At 36.2% G+C, this 24,653-nt stretch overlaps 1 protein-coding gene across 1 annotated transcript in view; it reads right to left on the bottom strand.

Moving 5' to 3' along the window:
- Positions 1 to 24,653, bottom strand: part of PMP34 (Peroxisomal Membrane Protein 34) — a 129,843-nt gene that overhangs the window by 43,133 nt on the left and 62,057 nt on the right. The window contains exons 6-7 of the mRNA XM_090387343.1: positions 17,100 to 17,248; positions 7,202 to 7,300 (exon numbers count right to left, since the gene is read on the bottom strand). Of these exons, the coding sequence (XP_090243469.1) occupies positions 7,202 to 7,300; positions 17,100 to 17,248 (248 nt within the window). The remainder of the gene's footprint in view (positions 1 to 7,201; positions 7,301 to 17,099; positions 17,249 to 24,653) is intronic.

Below are 24,653 nucleotides of genomic sequence, written 5' to 3'. Positions count from 1 at the left end.
TAAATATTGCTTCCTCTGCATCTAAAAAACTTGGTTTTCACTTTTTCTCTTAGCGCTACTTTTCTTCCAAACTGTTGTTGACTCTGTAGAAATCGCAAATCCAGCCTACCATGGAATATTGTTCCCACATCTGGGGCGGTGCCCCCAAAACCTCTGTCAAGCTTCTAAATTCCATTAAAAAGAGGGCAATTAGGTTAATTAATGTCTCATCTCAAACAAAAAAAAAAAAAAAAAAAAAAATTATGATATTGGGGTCACCTGTAAATGATTACATCTACCCATATATTTATTGTGTCTATAAATTAAAGTGTGTTCTCTGGTTGATTTGCCTGTTTTGAGGGACGAAAAAAACCCCAGTTTCTGGGGTAAAACCTTGCTACCTATGCCTGAGACTGACTAACTCAGCCACGGAGTGAAAAAAACCTATTAAAATTCCTTGCATCAACGATGGGATTCGAACTCGGGCCTTTTCCACCTGGTGTGGGGGCTGGACGGTGACAATACCACTGTGCTACTAGCGCAGACAGTCTCATCTCTAACAGTCTCTCCACTCTCTGTCTCATAGACACACTGTTTCTACTGCATGACTTTACTACAGATACTTACACGGGCTTCTGAATTGGCTTCTATAATTCCCGATCTCTCTTTCAAAGCAATCCGAACATGTGCCGCAAAAGTCAACATCCTTACTGTCAAAATTTATTGATTCATTCAGTTTCTGTTTTCTGGAACAACCTTTCTTCTAATGTATTTCCTGAAAATTACAATCAACAGAAGTTCAAGTCTAATGTCAACAAGCATCTTCTTTCAACTTTTCAATGTTCAACCCATGCACGGTACTAAAGGACATAATATACTGTAAGATAGTAAACTAATTATAAGGAATTGTGGGAGATGTAATTTCCTTCTTTGCCAATTCTTTACTTTTTATTTAATTTTATTTTACTTTATTGTTTATTATTAGTTATAGTTTGTAGTTTACAATAATATACCTATGTAAATCTAAGCAGACACCATTATAGAATTTTTAGTGCGAACCTCCACGGGTTCACCAACCACTGGTTTATAGCAAATTTCTTCTTCTCTTCTCTGTATGCCATCTCCTAACAGAGGTCGGCGACCACCACAGCAAATGTCTCTCTGAACAGTTGCTCAGTGTTCGGTCCTATTCAATTCTTAATGTTATCAAGCTATGATGTATGTCTTTTTCCAGGCTTTCTTCCATTCTCCCTTTAATAATTAGCTGTGGAATTGCGTGAAACAAGGTGAAGATACCCCTCGATGGTATCTTCACCCTGTCATGGTAATGGAGCTTGCATGCTCTGACAACCTCGAAAGCCATGTTGGCAGTAATGTAGCTACTAGTAGGGTCACCCAAGCTAGTATGGGTCTTCGCGAGGTAGGAGCTAGACTAAGAGAGATACCTAGGAGACGGGAACTCAGATTCAAACCAGGGTAGATGTGACTCTTTAGCCCAGTAAGGCAACATACCTAGGATAAGGTGCTCTAAATAACACCTCTGGACAAGGGCTGCAGATCCTACAGTACACGCAATAGAAGTTATCTGAACAGTAATTGTCCTGACAGCTTAGTGATATTTTATATCATTACAGCACTGCAAGGCAGAAAACCATTAGGGAAACTACTGCATTACTATATCCGTAGAACAATCACCATGGCAGAGCAAATTTACTTTTGTTTAAAAGCGAAGATAAAGAATTCCCCCATAGTTTTAACCAGTCTAATATTCTAGTTTTTCAACATCCTCTCCACAGCAATTAATTGTAACCACTTGCCTAACCAAAATACCATTTCATTTATGGATAGGAAATGTAGAGTGGACCATGGAAATAGCTGCTTTAAGAAAGCATAAGCCACTAATATTTAAGACTAAAAATACAAATGGTTTTACTTTACTCATAGTTTGACTAATAGATTGAGAATTAAAAGCAAAATTGCATTCAGTTTGAACCTGCTACACAAATTCAAAAATATTAAGTAATAATCATTCCCTTTAATAATAGGAGACTGAATTAAAGAAAAGACCAAAACTTTTACTGAAAAAATAAACCACTCTTTTGAATCCAGAGTGGTAATAAAATCTCTGGCCACAACAAAAACAAAGCCTGATTTAGAAACAGATGTTAAGCAGACCATAAAAATTTCAAAAGCAGACACATTCAGATGAACAAGAAACAAAAATAAGAGGTAGATGAACAACCATAGTGAAATCTTAATTAGATATTTAAAACCAACACTGCTTCAACCCTCTCCTCAATTAATTTTTGCAAAAATGTGACAGAAACAGTCCTTTAAACAAAATTAACACATCACCACAACCACTAATCTTGTTCTTTCTAGAGGCAGCAATACAATTATATCCAAAATTTGAATAAAAGTCATCCATAAAACTTGATTCATTAACTGTTTCTGAAAATACGATTATATCAATTAAGTCTTTTGCTGGGAACAACTTAATCAAATCTAACTTATTTTTTATAATACTGATATTCTGACAGAACAAATGAAACTACCACTCACCAGAAAAATTTATATTTTTCGGAATAAGTGTACCACAGTAAGCAAATTTAAGCCTTCCACCATTATGAAGCATTTTTACAATTCCTATTTGCTTAAACAACTGAAGAAGTTCACAGGAAGCATTGTGATCAAGATGTAAAAAAATGTTTTTTAGATTTTCTTCCCCTATTATTCATTGAACATTTACATGCATAATTCTAAACTATTGATAAACTACAATAATATTTCACACACATGATTCTGAATCACTCCTTAGAGTGGGAACTTCTATTCTGACCAACTTCCACAAAATTTTTAAAGGCTCATGGGGGTAGAATTTTTCTCAGCGTAGTCTGTGCTTGTTAACAGGAGAGACTGCTTCTACAGGGATGGGATACATTTAAATAGAAAGGGTGCAAGAACACGAGGCAATATTAGGTGGGTCAGAAGATTGCTAGCTTGGGAATAGACAGACTAACAGATTAACAGCAGCTGCTGGCAGAAATGAAAGTGATTCTTGCACTGCTTCTATTGGAATGAGCAGCAGCCTGGAAAACAAGGTGCTGGGGATTTCAAGGATTGCTGGGAGTCATTGTGGAACAAATAAATACATGGGCTGTGTTAGAGTAACTAACAGTAAGAACAGGTGCATGTATACTTGCATGTAAACCAATACTAGGAGTTTAGTAAATAAATTTGATGAATTTGAGGTGCTGGTCAAAACATCAAAGGCAGATATTGTTGGGTATCACACAGATATAAGGAATACAGAATTGGAATTTGGGTACAATATACAGTCTGTCATCGTATAGCACGATAGTTGTGTTCCTAGAAACCCTCGTGCAATGCAAAATCGTGCAACATAAACAACAGGCCCTATGGGAAAAGTAGGGTTACGTGCCGACCACCCAAGACTGAACACACATTTGGAACCAAAACATTACCAAACACAATAAATAATCGGGTAATTTTAATCGTTATAAAATACTTATGTATTTTATAACGATTAAAATACGTAATAAAAAATATAATATATTTTTATTATAATATAATAAAAAATAAATATTTTTTATTATTTATTATATTATAATAAAGTATTTTTAGTATTTTTTAATACTAAAACAGTATTTTTACGAATAAAATACGTATTTTATTCGTAAAAAATTTATTATATTAAATAAAATAGTCGTAATAAAATGCGTAAGCATTTTATTACGACTATTACGTAATAAAATATTGCTAATGCTTTTGCTTCTATCGTAAGCAAACTTGTTTTTTTGTTTGATTTTCTATCCAAACAGATAACAGCCGTTCCATCTCTTCCAATTCTTTGTGTCTTAATCTAATGAATTTTAATTACACTTTGAGTTGTTTCTGCTATGAAAGTTGTTTTTATTTTCTCTGCATTCTTTGTAATTCTCCGCGTTGCCTCATTTAGGTCTGTAGCACGTGCAATATCACATGGTCTTTCATTTCGCTCAAAGCGTTTCACAATTTCATATTTTTTTCTCTATTGACATAGGCGGACTGGCCATAAGCCTTACTTACCCTGGAAATCCCGGTGGGCCGGAGGCCGGTGTGATTTTGGCCATAAACCGTAGTACGAGGCCACTATAAATTTTCCCGGGTAAGAATTAGATCCAGTCCGAATCTGTTTATCGATATTGCTTTTCTTTTTCTCTCTGAATCTGTAGTGTCTTCACCAGGACGCTTCCTTTTCACACCTTTTAAGTATTTTGCTAATTTTTAGGGAATAAAGCGCAATTACAAAACAAGGAGGCACGCTTAATACACATAAACAAAGCTGCTCGCGTATAGCAACTGAATAAACAACACCGTAAAGGCCGAGATACACTATTAACACTCCACATTTTACTAAAGCACATTTCTGGGGGTTACTACCATAAAACAATAAAAACAATTTCCAGTTTCGTTTCTGCTAGTGGAATCTGTTATAAACTGGTAACAAACTCCATCTAATTGCATTTGTGATTATATCGATAGCTGGAATTGTGTTGGTTTTTACGTTATTATGGTGAAATGTGTTTCCCCTTCACTGATATAAAACACATAAATACATTTTCAGAATCTTCTCTTCATTCCTATCGTGTTGCTTTCGGTTGGGGTGATTTCGCATTTGACTGCCATTTCTTGTAAACACAAAGGCGAATCGTGCATAAGCGAATTCTGTTCGTGTTATATGAGATAACGTTACCCTATTTATAAATCGTGTATGATCGAATTCGTGTAATGTAAACACGTGTTATACGAGGACCGACTGTATACAGAAAAGATAGACAGGATAGTCAGGGAGGAGAGGTTATGCTGTTAGTTAAGAAACGCATAAAATCCAAGGAAGTATAGCCAGTCGACATGGGTGGACAGTGCAGAGTCAAGTCAGTTTGGTGTGACATAAGCATTGGTAAAGCAAAATTGAGAGTAGGAGCATGTTATAGGCCTAATGACCCTGATGAATACAATGAACAACTGCACAGGGAAATAGTGGGTGAGTAAAACAGATTGTATTATAATGGGGAAATTTAACTTCCTGGATATTGACTGACACTTGTGGTTGGTCACTCGCAGACTAGCAAGACTATCTGGATTTTTTGGATGATTGTTTTGTAAAGTAGCACGTAAAAGAATCCATCAGAGGGAGTAATAATCTTGATCTGATTATCAGCAGTGATTCTTCGTGCATTAAGAATCCACAGATAAAGGAACAACTAGGTGGCAGCTTTCGTAAAGGTGACTGTTGGTCTGAGACAGTTATTAAATTCTATACAGTGGGACCAACAAATGATGTTACCAACAGCAAATTGTAAATGGGAAGAATTCAGAGAATTAATCTTGGAAGCTTTTCATACAAACTAAGAAATACTGTTCAAAGTTCAGGCCTAAATGGATGTCAGATGAACTAATGAAACTCATGGCAGAGAAGGAAAACACATGGGATGCATATAAATTATTAGGTGTGACACAGAAGCCTATGGTAGATATAAGCTAGTCTGTAATCAAGTCACAAAGGAGGTTAGACAGGTGAAGGCAGATTACAAGAAATCCTTGGCAAAAGATTTGCAAAGAAAATCAGCAGAGAATTCCTTACCTATGTAAATGCTAGAAGGAAGGGGATGAATCTCATCACTTGATATTGATGGTTCAACTACTGATGATCCTCAGGTAGCTGACAGATTGAATGAGTATTTTGCATTTACATTCACAGGGAGGGGAATTTCAGAGATATTCAGGGAGGGGAATTTCAGAAGTTTCTCGAACTCCGGCAGAGAGCTAAATGATTTTTAATAACTGAGAGCAAAGTTGAGGAGAAATTGTTGACGATAAACATAAGAAAACCACCTGAGCTGGATGGGATCTATCCAGTTATATTAAAGAAGGCAGCAAAGGAAGTAAGTAAACCTTTAGCCATAATTATGAGCACTTCCTTGGACTCAGGGGAGGTCCCCAATAATTGGAGATGTGCAAATGCATCCCCAATTCACAAAGGGGATAAAAGGGTGACAAGTAATTACAGATCCGTTAGTTTAAAAATTCTATTCCAGTGAAATTAATGGAGGCACTGGTTAAAGCACTGCAGGATAATCTAGATAAGACTGCAGTTACAGTTCAGACACAGCATGGGTTTGTTAAGGGGGAAGTCTTCTCTGACTAATTTGATTGGATACTATGATATGGTCACAAAGGATTTTAGAATAGCTTTCAATACTGTTGCACATGGAAGACTACTCTATAAATTGGAGCAGTATGGCAGTAAGGGCAAATTACTGCTATCAATAAGGGGTGGTTGAGTGGGAGAAAACAGATAGGGGTAATCAATGGACACTGCTCTTCATGGACTAACGTTATTAGTGGAGTCCCCCAGAGTTTAGTGTTGGGCCCATTGTTGTTTTCTGTATTTATTAACGATATTGATGAAGGTATATCAGGCTTAATATCCAAGTTTTCAAACGATACAAAGGTTAGCAGGGTTGTTAATGACCCTAACGACATACTGTCATTAGTGCCATTAACAACTACTGCAACAATATCTAGAGAAATTGAGCACATTGGGTGAGAAGTGGCAACTGAAGTTTAACATTGACAAATAGTACTGCATGTGGGTAGCAATAACCCCAGAGTAACTAACATCAACTGTGTTGAACTACACTCAGTGTAGTGGAGAATGATAAAGACCTGGGGTAATGGTGCAGCCAGATATGAAGATTTCTGAGCAGTACAGAAACTCTACAGCAGTTCTCACTCTAAGAAAGTGGTTTAAAATAATACATGGCCAATTTCGTCTTTCCTTCTTTTTTTTTGTATTTGGAAAACAATAAAGACTGGTTTTTGTAACCAACAGAATAGAATGCTCATCTGATTACACAAGGGTCCGTCATTTTCTTTGTGATATGCGTTTCGTTGTTGTTGTATTTGGTTTTTAGAAGCATTAGCAACTAAGGCCATATTGCTCCAGGATATGCGGTGGTCATTCCCTGACCTTTCCACATCCTCCATATTTGGTGGTGACGAGCTCGAACCCCAGTCTAATCAAGAAGCGTGTGCTACGCACTGTTGCTCCTTCCCACCTGGCTACGGAGGCGCCGATATATGCGTTTTAAACAATAAGACAGTGGTACTATTTTTATTTATATTTATTTAAGACAAGCAGGTAGGCAATACTTACTCGCAATTTAGACTGTACTAGTTGTAATGGATATGTCAGAACTGTAGATATGCTCTTAGATAGTGCTCCAATTAAGAAGTACACACTAGCATCTAGATTCTGAAAGAAAGTAGCCACTTTAAATATAATAGTTGATTTTATGTTTATATAAGGCTATACGTCAAAATGTTCAAATAATTAAAATGTGGTACAATCATACAGAAACTATGTTGTGGTTATGCTAGGTGAATACTAAGTTTTTCGAGAGGTCACAGCTATACATCTCTGCAGCTACTCGGGTCAGTGTAATAAATTAACTCCTACAAGTTACAAAATTTAAACATTATGTCACACTGAAATTCGTAATGATTTAGTTTTTGTGTTATATGTGTAAAGAATTTACTACCTTGCCCATTCAAGTGTTATACTGATACCACAGTGAAACAGTCTATTTCACATTGGATGAAATTTTTTTTTTATTGATGTGACATTAATTCCCAAGAGTAATTATAATTTTCTGTAACTACAAAAAACAACTTGTTGCAGTTGCAGAAATTTTTCCACATATGGTGTAATAGTGTTTAATTTGATTAATCATTAGTTAATATCATAACATGTAGTTCATCTTTTTATTAATTTTTTTTTATTGACTCAATTTACATGATATAAGTTTTATAAACCATTTTTAAAGGATGCTGAAACTATTTTATTATAATAAACCTAAAACAAACTTTTGCAGAATGCACAGTGGCAGTTTTTTGCTAGATTCACCATCAGTAAACAATTAGTAAACAAAAAAAAAAAAGTTTTAAAAATTGAAAGCAAAGTAGTAATAGGGAGGAGTGTGTCAGAACATGCAAATATTCAAATTATGAATAATTTAGAGCTAATAAACTTCTAGTTATGGCAGTTATATAACACTAATATACATACAGCAGCACAAAAACATCTGTATGCAGAAAAGGAGTGAACTAACTTTGCTACAAATGTAATCAAATATTTCATATTGTGAAACAAGTTATGTCTTACAGCATTATAAAATTCAGAGCAGAACATGAGTTAGGGTTTGGGTTTTTTTTTTTTTTTTTTTGGCAGATACTGAAAAAGTCTGCTTCCTTGCATCTTTTGCCATTCTAACACTAAATAACATAATGTGCCCCCACGAAAGTATATTACTCTTTATTAGTGTCAATAACTAGTATATTTGTTTTTCACTTGTTATTCATTTGAAGAGGTTGAGATCTGAATCCTATTGGAGACTGGAGGAATTCTTCTGAGGCCTCCACAACTGGGGCTGTAAGGAGGAGGGAGTAGGATCCTTCCCACTCACAAGTCATTCTGGATTTTTTGACCTGCTCAACATGCAAATCAACTAATGAATACAACAAACTTGTACAGACATAATATATAAGCAATACAAAATGACACAATATAGTCAAAGTAGTCAATGTGCCAAAAATTCCATCAAAACAACAATTATTACCAAGACAGCTGTTTCAGGAACAATCCAGTAATAACAAAGTCTCTACTTTGAGACTTTCCAAAAGGTGCAGATATTAAATTACAAATAATTTAGAGCTTGTAAGCATTGAACTGTTTATTTGTAGCATATGATTGAAGTAACTTCTAATGTTTTATGCATTTAATAAACTTAGTTTCTCTTTTTTATATGAAACAATCAACAATGCTTTTGCACTACATGTTTATCAGTAGTGTTTTATATAATTCCTGCTGCTTATCAGATTTAATCTTTAGTAATAATATATATCTAAATAAATACATTTACAGTAATCTGTTAATTAATCAGTTTGGAGATTTTGTTCAATTTTTTTTCATTATCCAAAGTTTACTGAAGATTTGTGAAACTGCAGAATATCATATGTACTTGTGAACTAATCATATATAATTATGTCTCTCTCTCTCTCTCTCTCTCTCTCTCTCTCTCCTTTTAAGTTTTACAGTTTTTTCAAATAACAGAGAATGTCACATTCTACAACCTATCATTGAGAGATGTGGATAGTTAGAGGCAGGGAAAAGAATACTAGTCTAAATCATAACGAAATATAATTATAATGATAACCTGCAATTGATCTTACCGATTCTAACTAGAATCGGTAAGATCAATTTAAAAAATTTATTTTACCTACAATAAACATCAATTTAAAAAATGAATGAATTAATTAATGTCTATTTAGAAGTAGTAGAATTATTTAAAAAATTGGCAAGATCAATATAAAATAAAATTCTTTTTTTTTTTTTTTTTTGCAGGTTGTATACAGTGTTATCAAAAAATAAATAAATAAATAAATTTTCTGTTTATACTCCGGCACGACAACCAAGTCAGTAGAGTTTACAATAAATCGTCAATACAAATATTTATCGTATTTAGTAGTCACGGGCTTGAACCCCGGTCCACTCAAGGAATGCGTGCTATGCACTCTCGCTCCTGACCACTGGGCTACGTCAGGCCCAAAACTCTAATAAAATTTCTGAAGTCAAAATACCAAGTCCATCATTTCATGTTTTACATTGAGAACCATGAATCCATTTCAAGTAACTTATAGGCTATAGCTAAGTTATTGCCAAGATGAGACAATGCTACATTACATGGTAGTGATACAACTGATTGTTGGTCCTCTCAGATTCTAAAATGGTTTCCCCACACTAAAGGGTTCTATGATACAATCATTTCCACAACTGCACAGTACATTATTGTAATTAGTGTGCAAAATTCCTTAGGTGAAATTACTAGAAAATGAGAAATAACTGGGCTTACAATTAAAAAAGAAAAAGAAAAAAAAAAAAACCTGGAATCAAGTGATAGACTTAAGTTCTGCAAATTTCAGAACTTTGCAAAGTAGGTGGGGCACCTGTGAGGTGATCTGATTGAGGTGTAGAGTCACAAAGGGCTGAAAAGCATGGGTACAAATTGCTTGTAACTAACACAAGAACAAACCACAGGATATACTGTGATATGTTTTTTTGTGTTTATTTAAACAAAGTCTATTCAAAAAATACCTGGATTATGTTTGTTGTTAAAGGTTTGAGAGCACAATAAGACATGTGCAAACATGTTTGCACATGTCTTATCCTTACCACAGCAAAGTAAACCATTTACTTATTTATGGCAGTCTGTAATGGTTGATGGATAAGCATGCTTTATATCTTATCAAATTTCAAAATGCACTGGAAAATGCATGTTTTAAATTTTGCTTTAAAATCAGATAAACTGCAAGTGAAATATTCAATCTTCCTGAAATAGTACTTGAGGACTCTACAATCAGTCTTCACTTAAAAACAAGTTTTAAGTGACACTATCATTTCAAAGAGGATAGGGAGTTTGTCAAAAGTGATCCACGACCTGGACAGCCCTCAACAAATGAAATAGTGCCTCAAGATTATACTCCAAAATGACCACTAGGTCAGAGAAGTTTATAATTAATTATTTTTTGATAACAAATATAATTATTAACTGTATTTAGCAGTCTTGAAGTCCTCAGGTCCTTGAGGTTGTCACAGACATTCTCTCAATATGCCAGACAAGCTGTACTTGCTACATGGGAGTCTAAAACACTGATGGAACTGATATTCGGGTGACATTCAAGTCAAGTGGACCCAATTTCGGCGAAGTCTGGACGGTCTGTGACAGCCAAATCCTCTGCTTGCACCTTCACGATGGTGGGACTGTTAGTAATCCTGGGTATAATCTCCATGCACAAGTAAGCAGGGGTCGAAGTGTGACGCCCACGCCACATGGAGGAATGCCGCCCCTCTATGTTACCAGGTCCACTCTCATCAACTGGTGCAATACCACCACTTTGCTTATTGGAGGCTGGAAGTGGTGGAACCCATGTTTAGTCTCTAGAGCTAAGTTCTGGTCAACCCTTCCATCATGCAGTATGATTGATAACTTTTGAGGTTATGATGAACATCGTGGCGAGATCCAATATTCCTTACATTTCGAGGGCACAGCTCTAAAACGGTGTTCACAAGCCGGCCGCTAGTTAGTACACCGGACCGAACCTATTGGTAACTCTCTAGGAGGCTTCCGGATCAGCTAGTATATAATCTAGCTACCTCTACTCTGCCAGATAGTGACTGGAAGGAGTCATAGTAGTGTGTATGCAGGGAGCATTGTCGAGGCCACGTCATGTCAAGGATCTGGGTATATTCTTACCATGCGTATGCCATATCCAAAAATTTCATTACTTCATACAGCATGTCCCACCCACTTTTTCTTACTATTGAATACACCATGAATTGTCAAACTAATAGAGCAAGTTTATCTGCGAAAAGATCTAAACCTCAAAAACACTTCCTAATTCATTTCACAAATATACGTGGCCTCAATTCAAATCTGAACAATGTCCAGTTCCACTTGCAGTCTGCCAAACCCCATGTACTTTTTCTGACAGAATCTCAGTTATCGGTTGATTCAACTACTACTCATCTCAGATGCGCAGTAGTTGAATTATTCGCTATATAATTCTTTTCGTCTCAAAGGTGGTACTTGTGCATATGTCCGTTCTGATATTTCCTGTCAGAGACTTGCCAATTTGGAATCTCCTCTCTTTGATCTTCTCTGGCTGAAAATCGCTCTACCTCATTCTGTTAAATTCATCTGCTGTCTCTACCATTCTCCCAACTCCACTAATCATTTGGAGCTCTCTGACTTCCTCTCTTTGCAACTTGACTTTCTCCAGTCCAACTTTCCTAACAGTGAGATAATTTTCCTTGGTGATTTTAATGTTCACAACTCCAGCTGGCTTCCGTTTCCTAGTCACACCGACCCAGCTGGTCAAGATGCTGAGGCTTTTGCAATTACTAATGACCTTGCACAGATTGTTCATTTACCTACAAGAATACCAGACAACCCTAATCATACAGCCAACACGCTTGATCTTTTTCTCACAAACAACCCTTCTAAGTGAGAGGTCCTTTAGGCACTTCAGATCACAACTTGGTGATTGTTTCTTCTCCAATGGAGCCTTTATTTCATGGCTATTCCCAACCTCGTGTTGTTTGGCATTACAAGAATGCAAAATGGGATGACCTACGAGATTTCTTTTCTTCTTTTCCTTGGTTGGATTACTCTTTCAAAACTTCTGATGTCAACATTTGGTCAGATCGTGTCAGGGAAATTATTCTTGCAAGAATTGAATCCTTTATCCCACACTCCACTTTAAAATCTTTATCTAAACCTTGGTTTTCCAATAAATGTGCTAAGGCTGTTCAAGAGAAGAATGTTGCATATTGTAATTGGCTTGTTTCTAATTCTTCAGTTTCATTTTCTGCCTACACCAAAGCTCACAACAATTGTAAAGCAGTTATTAATCAGTCCAGACTAGAGTTTGAACCGGCTAAGAGTAGAAAACTTGCTTCTTGCCCTAATGGTAGCCGAGAATTCTGGTCTCTTGCCAAAGCTATTGGCCGCAACTTTTGCCCATCTCTGCTCCCATCTCTGTCCAAACCAGATGGTTCTGTTGTCACTTCAACCAAGGATAAAGCTGACCTGCTAGCATCCCATTTTTCTTCCAACTCATGTATTAATAATCTTGGTAAAACACCTCCCACCATTCCCAACACGCTCCATTGAATGCCTCCTGTGGTCTTCCGTCAAAAGTATGTCAGAAGGATTTTGACGAATCTTGATGCTAAGAAAGCTCCAGGTCCCAATGGTATTTCTCCACTTGTTCTCAAAACCTGTGCTCCTGAACTTACTCCTATTCTTTGTCGCCTTTTTTCACTTTCTTATTCCAAAAGTGTTTTTCCTTCTGCTTGGAAATTTGTTCATATCCAGCCAGTTCCTAAAAAGGCCAATAAATTCCTCCCATCCAATTATCATCCCATTGCAATTACTTTTACTCTTTCTAAAGTAATGGAGAAATCAATTAACTGCCAACTCTTAAACTACCTAGAAATCTTCTGCCTGATCAACAATCCCCAGTATGAATTCCGTCAGGGTCGATCCACTGGTGATGTTCTGGCTTATGTTACCCATTTATGGACAAATTCAATGGAAAGGTTCGGTGAAACGCAAGTAGTTGCTCTTGACATCTCAAAGGCTTTTGATCGTGTTTGGCATAAAGGTCTTCTAAACAAGCTTCCATCTTATGGTTTGCCAACTGTTTTTTGTAATTGGTTATCCAGTTTTCTCTCTGATCGCTCACTGAGGGTGATGGTAGATGGCTCTCTGTTTTCTAACTTCTCCACTAATGCCGGTGTCCCCCCCAAGGTTCAGTTCTTTCCCCCACTCTTTTCCTCTTGTATATTAATGACTTTCTTCCATTGACTGGAAATCCTATCCATAGTTTTGCCGATGATAGCACATTGCATTCAACTTTCCATTTTGAGAAGCCTTGCCCTGCTCAATCAGCTTCAACTTCTCGAAAATCTGCTACCGATTCCTTAAATGCCGATCTTCAGGTAATTCTCTAGTGGGGCAAAGACAACTTAGTTGATTTCAACCCTTCTAAAACTCAGTCTTGTCTTATGTATCGCAAAAAGGATTCTTCTGCTCCTTTACTTTTCTTTGGTGACACTCCGATTTCTAGGCAAAATGATATATCTCTTTTGGGGATTGCCCTGACTTCTAATCTCTCTCTCTTGGCACAAGCATATTACAAATATTGCTTCCTCTGCATCAAAAAAAACTTGGTTTTCTCTTTCACTCTCAGCATTACTTTTCTTCCAAACAGCTGCTCACTCTGTATAAATTGCAAATCCGCCCTACCATGGAATATTGTTCACACATCTGGGGCACCACCCCAGATGTGGGAAAAAAAAAGTCAAAAACTCTCTCAGGCTTCTTGATTCCATTCAGAAGAGGGCAGTTAGGTTAATTAATGATTCATCTCTAACATTTTGTTATTTGGTTTTTTTTAGGAGCATTAGCAACTAAGGCCATATTGCTCCGGGACATGCGGTGGTCATTCCCTGACCTTTCCGCATCCTCTGTATTTGGCGGTAACGGGCTCTAACCCCGGTCTAATCAAGAAGCGTGTGCTACACACTGCTGCTCCTTCCCACCTGGCTACGGAGGCGCCCATCTCTAACAGAGTTTCTCCACTCGCTGTCTCATAGACATACTGTTTCTGCTGCATGCCTCTTCTACAGATACTTCCATGGGCACTGTTCTTCTGAATTGGCTTCTATAATTCCCGCTCTCTCTTTCAAAACAGTCCAAACACGTGCAGCCACCAGCCAACATCCATTTACTGTCCAACTTCAAACTCACAGAACCAACTTTTCATCTTCCTTGTTTATTCATTCAACTGCCGTTTTCTTTGACAACCTTCCTTCATACGTATTTCCTGAAAATTACAGTCTACAGAAGTTCAAGTCCAATGTCAACAAATATCTTCTTTTGTCTTCTCAACCTCCAACCCAAGCACAGTACTAAGTACTATAGGTTCTAATACCTCTCATGTTTGGGGTTTTTAAAAAAAGAAAAAAAAAAGTCTAGCAGACTTGGGCCACATTCAACTCAAAAGCATGTGCATTATTGCATTGTCATGCATAACCACTTAGCTATATCTAGCTTTGAACTTTGGTATGAAATGACTAAAGGTTAACTGTTTGTGAAACCTGTAAAGAAACTATCTCTGCAAGTTCATGTCATTCCATTTTAATGAAAACTTTGAATATAAGGTGTATTCCTTCAGAGTTCATGACACAGCTGTCAAAGAACAATGTAAACCCTGCCAGCAAGCCACTTCCAATTGGTTTGAACATGTGGCTAATGACAAGACATTTCTGCAATGTATCATAATTGCAGATAAAACTGATCATGAAGCCACACAGCAGTCATCAGTTTTATCTGCAATACACAAACACTCACCAGAGGGGCATAAGTTCTATGCTGAAGATCTGAGATGGATTTGTAATACAGTTCAAAGAAAAGTACACTAATGGGCAGAAATCACAGGTAGGTCCACCTTTTGCCTGGATAAGGGAAGTCACACAGCAAGGCATTGAGTCCACTATTTCACAAAAGCATTCCACAGATATTTCTATCTGTGCTTGCTGCACTGCTGTTGATAATTCCGTCACAGTCCTGGGTGGAGGATCCAAAGCTCGAATGGACCTTTCCACAGCATCCCAAAAATGCTGCAAAGGGTTCATGTCTGAGGAACGGGGAGACCATTCCATGGTAGTAAAATTTGCAGAATGCTCTTCGAAACGTGTTCTAGTCACCACAGCTCTGTGGGGAGATGCACTGTCCTGCTGGAATATTCCATTGCCCAGTGGGTACAAGATAACCACAAAGGGATGCAGATGGTCTGCAAGGATGGACACTCATTCAGAAATGTGTCTAGGCATACCAGAGGTCCCAATGTGTGCCAGTTGAACATGCCCCAGACCATTACTGACCATCCATCTGCCTGAAAAGTTCCTTGTTGACATGGTGGGTGCATAGTTTCAAGTGGTTTCGGCCAGATATGTACCCTCCCATCCATACATAATAATTTCAAAGTGGACTTATCGGACCAGGAGACCCGTCTCCAATCATCCAAGGTCCAGTGCCGATGTTTTTTTGCCCAGTTGAAGCATAGAGTCCTGTGTTGTGGTGTTAGCAATGGGATTCTTGTGGGTCAGCGGCTCCCATAACATATTACAGCTAATTATTGCCTGATGGTCTTGGTGGAGATGTTTCTGGAACCTCCCTCGAAGTCGGCGGTGATTTGTGCCACTGTTGCTCTCCGGTTGGCTGAAACAATGCAGGACAGATGTCGATGGCCACGTTCATCCATCACTTTTCTCTGTCCACGATGAGATGTTATTCCAGATATGGCGCATTCTCGATACACTCATGATACTCTTGAATGGGGATAGTGCAATTTCTGTACCACCTCCGCGATAGTGACCCATGCGTTGAGCACCCACTATCATCCTTCTTTCAAAGTCTGTTAATTCACGACATTTATCCATACTGACATTGAATTATCGTCTACGTGAATTCAGTGATGCAGTGTACCTATATATCTGCCAAGTGGTGGGTTTGTCCACTAATGAGAGGGGGTACAGTGTCGAATTGCCCAGAAACCAGGTATCCCATGAATTCTGTCCTTCAATGTATACTAGAAAAGTGAATTCCAAAGACTGATTGTTTCATTATGATAATGCACCTTTGCATTTGTCACTATTTCTACATAGTTTTTGGCCAAACTTGGAATAGCTGAAATCTAGAAAACATTAATTTAATGATATTGATACATCAATTTAATGAATTTTATTGATATATAAACAATAAAATAGTATGACATCTTAGCTTTCAGATTCCAAAGGTGGGAAAATCATTGTGCTAAGTATGTCTCAGAAGGACACTATTTTGAGGGAGATTTGGTCCATCCCATAAGTATGCTTATTGACCTACTATATTACAGTAGTCTGGATATTTTTTGAATAGACCTTGTATACATATTATAAAATGTATAGACAATATATATATATTATGGTTACAATTTGCTGTTACACATATTTTAATAAAGCATAAATTAAAAATACGTTTGCTCATATGCTAGCTGAAAAGAAGTTTCTGTATTATCTGACTTTTGTTTTCAATTATTTGTGCTCCTTCCCCTACCCAAAATCTGCATAATGCAGTTTACTGTAGACAAACTTTATTTACATGACATGTAAGTTAGTGCGAGTGCATAATTTCTACACACAGCCAGCTACTAAATAAATAGGAATTGGCATCGTTAAGTGCTTTATGACTTTATTTTCATTTAACATGTTTATTTGAATAATTTATTCCTTTAAATATAACCACTCTCAGTAGACCAATCATATCAAATAGATAATTAGATGCATCTTAATCCACTGGTAAAGGTAGAACTTATAAGCTTTGTTAACTGCATTGTATGTGGAGACCTGAAAATAATTCAGTACCAAATTTACCAAAACAAAGAGATACCTTAGAATGCAGAGCAGTGCTAGCTTTTCGCTTCAAGGACTCGTACACCATGAACTGCACAGCCGGATTGGATACCAAAATTAAAGAAGGCAGAGCTCCACTCCACAACGTTTTCCATCCTTCTGTCCTTATAATTTTGGTAAATGCATCTGACAATGAAAATTTCTGATATTATTTATTCTTAAAATGTTCTTATATGTAACACTCAGCTAAATGACAAGATAATTATGATAAATTTTAATTTTGACACATGCTAAAGTCTGAATCTAAAACTAATATTATAATGTGTTCTTACATAAAATTAAGGAGTAGAGAAAAAAAAAAAAAATATGCCACATTATTTGAGCTAATTCATACAAATGACAATTTTTACAATCTTTTCACATTAATTCACATAAGGTTGAGTGGGAGAAGACAGAGTGGCAATCAATGGACACTGTTCTTTGTGGACTAATTTATTAGTGGAATCCCACAGGGTTTGGTGTTTGGGGCCATTGTTGTTTTCTGTATTTATTAATGATGTTGATGAAGGTATAACAGGCTTAATGTCCACGTTTGTAGACAATACAAAGGTTGGCAGGGTTATTAATGACAGTACATCACTGCAACAGGATCCAGAAAAATTGAGCAGATGGGCTGAGAGGTGGCAACTGAAGTTTAACATTGGCAAATGTAAAGTACTGCATATGGGTAGCAGTAACCCCAGAGTAACATATCAATTGTGTGGTACTACACTCAGGGTGGTGGAGAATGAAAAAACACCTGGGGATAATTGCGCAGTCAGATATGAAGTTTTCCAAGCAGTGCAGACAGTACGAAATATCCTATATATCATTGATAAGACACCAAGAGTAACTCATGGTGTATTGTCAATGATATACAGGAATTTTTCCTAGCAGGGATAAGGTGGTGTTAATCCCCTTGTATAAAGCAATGGTCAAGCCACACCTTGAGTACTTCTGCAGGTCCAGAAGCACTCATTTTTGGAAGGAAGCTACTGGAGTGAGTCAGGAGAAGGGCAACAAGATTGGTGAATGGAACAAAGGGTTGCTCTTATGAAGAAAGGCTAAAGTTCTGCAAATTGTGGTGTCTGGAAACTAGGCACCTTGCAGGTGCCTAGTTTCCAGACACCACAATTTGCAGAATTTTGAATTCAAAATCAAATTTGCATTTGGTTTTGAATGGTTTGAGCAAGCTCAATGCTGATGGGATTCTTCCTCTTGCACAGATTATTCGCCTGAGGGGATATGAATTCAAATTGAGGAAAGACAGTTGTAGAATAGATGTATTGAAATTTGTCTTTAGCCAGCGGATGGTTGATTGCTGGAACAAACTTCCATCTGTCGTTGTGGATGTTGACAGCTTAAATAAATTCAAAGCAGAACTATATAAACATCCGGAGTGAATGGATGAGTGAAATGGGAAGGGGTTTATTTTATTTTTTTGGCTGATGCTGTATAAGCTTGCTTTTTTGCATCATATGCTTCTACAAATGCTAATGCTAATTATTAATTTTATCATCGCCACATCTTTGGAAAGGATCACAAAGAAGACTCAAAAACAATCAAAGAAATTTAAAAAGGCTGTAATGCTAATTTTTCCACTCATATGAAGAACTTTATGAGTGTCAAGTTTACCATGCAGTTTAAACAAAGAAGAGATTTTGATTGAAAGAATAAACTACTCTTGACTAAATTTATGTATATTAATATGAGGTAAGAAATAGAGTCACATACTGGCTGGGATATCACCTTGGTCGAAAAAGTCCCCACTGCACTTGTCAGGAAACCAGAGCACAAATGCTAGAGATAGTACTGGAACAATCAGCAAGATAGGTATCAACTACATTAGAAATTTAAGCTGCAAAGAAGTGAACTGACAGAATTAGGTTCATATGGCTTGGAAGAAAGTTTAATTGGCTAGGATGCATTGTACAGTACATTTATGGGCACATATTAGGATGAAAGCTGGTTGGTGAAATTTTTCTACAGTATGGTCTAGATCGGTGGTGTCCAACCTTTCCCCCATACAGGGGCCATATTCAAAGTTAGATTTGTTTCATGGGCCGCACTGAGTGATTCGAGAAAAATTAGTGATACATTTTCCATATCTTGTTACATGCAAAAGAAAAGTTTCTATTTTCATGTTACCGTTTTTATTTTCAGGCTATATATATACAGGCATACCTCGAATAACGAATAGGATGCGTTCCACGAAATTACTTCGTTAAGCAAAACTTCGTTTTCAGAGGTAAAAATACTATGGCCAGAATAGGGATACGTTCCTACGTAAAGAAAATGAAAAGCTTTTTTCGAACAAAGAAAAGTTTTATTAAATAAACAGTCAACTTACATACAAAGTGAAATCACATTTTAAAATATGAGTCTAAAGTTGATTGCTTATGCTTTTTTTCTCTTTCATTTAACAATTGCCTATACGGAGTTATTGCATTTAACACTGATCGCTTAACAATAAAACTTCTTCCTAAATCAGGATCATTTTCACTAAAAAAATTTAAAACGTTTTCAATGTCATTTAAGCACCTTTTTAAATCTTTGGTTGTTAACACTTTTTCAGCAGGAACTTCTTTAACTTCGTCTTCATTATCTTTGTCTTCGTTGCTAACAAGGTTTTCTGAATCTTCCACTGAAAAACCATCATCTTCTGCATTCAATAAATTTCTAACATCCTCTTCATCGACATTTTCGAAACCTATTGATTGCACCATCTGGATAACTTCATTTCTAATTTCTTGGATGTTATTTTCTTCTTCTAGTACAACTTCTGGCCATATTTTGCGGCAAACTCCATGTAAGCATTTCTTAGTGACTTCTTTCCAAGAACTATCAATGTTTTCAATTGCGTTTTTAATGGTGTAGTTTTTCCAAAAAGTTTTAACTGTCATTTCCTCTTTATCCTCTAGTTCAGTTAAACTGCTTAATGTTCGACGCAGATAATAAGCTTTAAATGATGCTATTACTCCCTGATCCAATGGTTGAATCAGGGAAGTTGTGTTTGCTGGAAGAAACACAACTTTGACAGGAATGCATGTGTCCAACGTGTTAAGATCAGTAGGATGTCCCGGAGCATTGTCTAACAACAAAAGAGCTTTTTCTTCAAAGTTGTTTTTTTGACAATACCGTTTTACTTCAGGACAAAAGTGGTTAACAAACCAATCAGTAAATAACTCCTTGGTAACCCACGCTTTTCTATTTGCTTTCCATATTATAGGTAAATTCATTTTTATGTTACCTTTTAACGCCCTCGGATTTTCTGAATGGTAAACTAATAACAATTTTAATTTATAATCCGCCAGAGGCATTTGATCCAAAGAGTAACGTTAAACGGTCTTTGGCTGCTTTGAACCCAGCAGCTGATTTTTCTTCAATAGAAATGAAGCTTTTTGTTGGGTAGCCGTTTCCAGAACAAACCGCTTTCGTCAACATTGAACACCAAATTTGGTGGAAATTTTTCACGTTCAATTATTTCCTTTAGTTTTTCTGGAAACGTCTCCTGTTAATTTTACACTATGAATCCTGGCCCGTTTTTTAAATTTCTCGAACCAACCACGAGAAGCCCCAAAGGTTTCCGTAATTTCTTTAGTTTGTTTAGATTTCAGGTGATTAAACTGGAATATTTTTTATGTTAAATGGGGCTTGAAATTGCAGACTTCGTTATATCGAAGCTTCATTATCAGAGGTAACGTTAACCGAGGTATGCCTGTATATATAAATATGCAAATTCTCAACACTTATGCGCAACAAATCTGTCAGTGATTTATTTTTTAGATTTTATTAAAATTATAAAAATATGACTTACTTTTGTTTTTTTTAAAAAAATACTTTGTTTCCTTTTAAATGCTCACTTTAGAAAATTTACCACCTGAAAAAGGATAACTGCTTTTTAATATTAAGGTGAATAAATAAATATAATGACACACCTAAAATTGAAAATATTCGAATTTTTTTAGTAGAATACACAACATTTACTGAACAACATTTAACGAGATAACTGAGGCAGGATAATTTTAGATAACTGTTCAAAATTTGGTTGAAAATTTGCAATTCTGAATACAGAATGAAGATGTTCATATGTTATTCTGCTTCTTTTTAAATATTTATTTGATTTCATATGTGAAAAAATTTTTCTCACAAACATAAGTTGATCTGAACAAAGTAACTATTTTCATGGCTGCGTGGGCCATATAAAAATTATTCACAGGCTGGATCAGGGCCGTAGATTGGACACCACTTGTCTAGATGAAGACTAAAAAAAAAAAAAAAAAAAAAAAATGAAATATTTATAAAGGGCAGTAATGACAAGAATAGTACTGACATTTTTGATAATACTAATTCTACTGCAATGAGAACTAGAGTAACTAGGCAGATGGAGAAAGAAAAATACCCGGGATAATTGTACAGAACATGAAGTTTTTTGAGCAGTGGAAACAGGCTACTAAAGCAACTGATTGGGTTCTGCTGATGATGTATAGGAACTTTGCCAGTAGGTAACAAGAAGGTGATTTTCCCATTGTATACTGGAAATAGTTAGGCCAAATCTTGAGTGTGCACAGGTATGGAATCTTCATTTTAGGAAGGATGCAAATCTATTGGTGTAGGTGTGCAGAGAAGAGCAGTAAGATTAGTCAGGGGCACAAAAGACTTCAGAATTGCAGCATCTGGAAGCTAGGCATCTTCAAATCTAAGACTAGACCGAAATGTTTTAAGTCTTTAAATGGATTGAATAAATTCATTGAGTAAACAAAATGTTGATGGCATTCTAACTCTTTCTCAAATGATGGACATAAAGGCATATAAATTATTTAAATTGAAATGAAAAAAGGATGATTGCAGGAAAATATACAAAAATTTTCATTCAGCCAGAGAATACAGGAACTCCCCAACTTACATAAGGGTTGCTGTTGTTGTTATTTGGTTTTTAGGAGCATTAGCAACTAAGGCCATATTGCTCCGGGAATATGCGGTGGTCATTCCCTGACCTTTCTGCATCCTCCGTATTTGGTGGTCACACGCTCGAACTCTGGTCTAATCAAGAAGCGTGTGCTACACACTGCTGCTCCTGCCCACCTGGCTATGGAGGCGCCACATAAGGGTTGTGTTACGCGGAATGCTACGTAAGTCGGAACTTCCCCCATGCTTGTGAAGCACTCGCAAATGGTGAACATGTAAATACAATTATTTATTGTATTTATTCAATTTTTTATCTCAAGCACAGGAAAAATTACAAAAGCATGCAATTTAAAAAAATTTCAAAGAAGGAGAGGAGACAGGCATAAAGTCAGTAAGTTTAACTCTTGAGCATCGTCGTAGGAATCTACATCTTCAGCTGAAAAGTACGCTGCTGCGGAGGTTGAGAGCTGTGTAGATTTAGAAGGGGTCAGCTGCTGAATCTTACAAAATATAGAAGAAATAAGGAATATGGAAGAAGAAGTTTTCTTACACATGACTTTAGATGACATCTCCAAGCAAATCTCTTTGAAACTCAGCATTCTAAATGGGATACCACTTGATTCAAGTTATTTCATTTAAAAAACTTTTTCCATACTGAATCCACATTATGGACGAGCTTCAATTTCAGGTTTATGTTAAAAGATGATGGTACTATAATCTGGATTAAAAGTTTATTTTGCTGTGAAGGTATTGAAATTCTGGACAAAAATTTATTTCATTGACAGAAATGTGGTTCACCTTAGTGGTTATATTGAGAGTCAAAACTGGAGAATATGGAGTCTGGAAATCCATTCATTTTTTGCGAAACCTCCTTACATGCCAAAAAATTGGTGTTTGGTATGCATATCTCAAAAAAGGATAGTTGGGCCCATATTTTTTTGAACAAACCATTACCTCTGATGTTTACCAAGGTATCATAATGCAGTTTATTGAAATGATAAAGGAAAATGAAAGCAACGTCTGTAATAACAAGATGGGACAAATTGCCATACTGCATGCTCAACCACTGAAATGTTGCAAGAGTTTTATGGGTATTGAATCATATCACAAGGACTTTGGTTTCCTGATTTAACATCAGAAGACTTCTTTTTACGGGGATTATTGATGCAGTAAGCTACAAGAGCAACCGACAAAGTGATTGGCAGCTCAAAGTGAGCATTAAAACAGTTGGAAATATATCAACACAAACTGTTGTATCACTTGAAACATAATCAAATGAGTAGTTTTTTTTTTTTTTTTCCGACCATGCTGTATAAGCTTGTTTCCTTGAATCATATGCCACTACTAATAATTGTGAAAGCTGGGACACAGAGAAAATTTTGATTCTAAACTAACTAATCAAAACTGTAAAAAATAAGTAATTTTAAGTATCTAGAAAGTCTTTAATGAAGATGGAAGATTAGACATAGAAATAAATAATAGAATAAGTAAAGCAGGAAGTGGAGGAAGATAGTTAAACAAATTTATTTGGAGCAAATGAGAAATTAGCCACAAAACTAAATTTAGATATATAGTTTTTAAGCGTATTTTAACCTACAGAGTCAAGAACTGTGTAAGAAAGAGGAATTTATCAAACTAAAATCTTGATAAATCCGAATTAAGAAAAACAAACTGGACTGAACTGAAAGGTGGAATTATTGGCAACACAATTAAAAATGAGGAAATACGAAAAAAAACTTGGGTAAAGTGAAGCAAATTAAGATGATACAGTCATAGAGAAGGGATGAAAGAAGGGAGATATTAACTAACAATTATTTGAGGCAAAAATGAATGATAATAGGTCCAAAAGCAGACCAAGAGGAAAGTGGATTGATGGCATAAAGCAAGTATTAGAAGAAAAAGGGGCTCCACTGTCTAGAGCTAAAAATAAACAGAAAATAGAATAGTGGAAAAAATAGTGAATAGAAGGCTGATGGGTCCAAGACTGATTTATATTAACATAATGACCTATCCTAAGAGGTAGCAAAGTGGTTACAACCACTATCTTTTCACATCTTGTGGAAAAGGACTTGGTTCAAATCCTGTCAAAGATGGGAGTAATTTTGATGGCCTTTTCTTCATGCTGTGGCTGAATTGCTCAGTCATATGAGGGTATCATGGTTTTTACCATACAGACTATGGATTTCTATCTGGGCAAAATAGGCATGCCAACCAACAAACAATACATATATTGTAGGTATTGGATAATATTTAAAATAATTAAATGCACAAGGCATAATACTTTAAGAGTTTAGTATCTATATAATATCAGTGTTTTGATACACCACAGACACTCTTAAAAAACTACAAAGTAGTTGTTGTGGGCATCATTTGCTCTTTCTCATATTGTGCTCTGCCTTCACGATGAGCTGCCATGATACTGCACTACCTCAAGACTGAGCGTTACTTATTTGAGGTAGTGCAGTATCATGGCAACTCATCGTGAAGGCAGAGCACAATATGAGAAAGAGCAAATGATGCCCACAACAACTACTTTGTAGTTTTTTAAGAGTGTCTATGGTGTATCAAAACACCGATATTATATAAATACTAAACTCTTAAAGTATTATGCCTTGTGCATTTAATTATTTTAAATATTATCTTA

Source organism: Mastigoproctus giganteus, chromosome 13 (genome assembly GCF_048544385.1).
Source record: "Mastigoproctus giganteus isolate SK-2022 chromosome 13, ASM4854438v1, whole genome shotgun sequence".
Taxonomy (NCBI): Eukaryota; Metazoa; Arthropoda; class Arachnida; order Uropygi; family Thelyphonidae; genus Mastigoproctus; species Mastigoproctus giganteus.
Note: the sequence above shows the minus strand (reverse complement) of the source record. Positions and strands in the feature narration are given on the sequence as shown.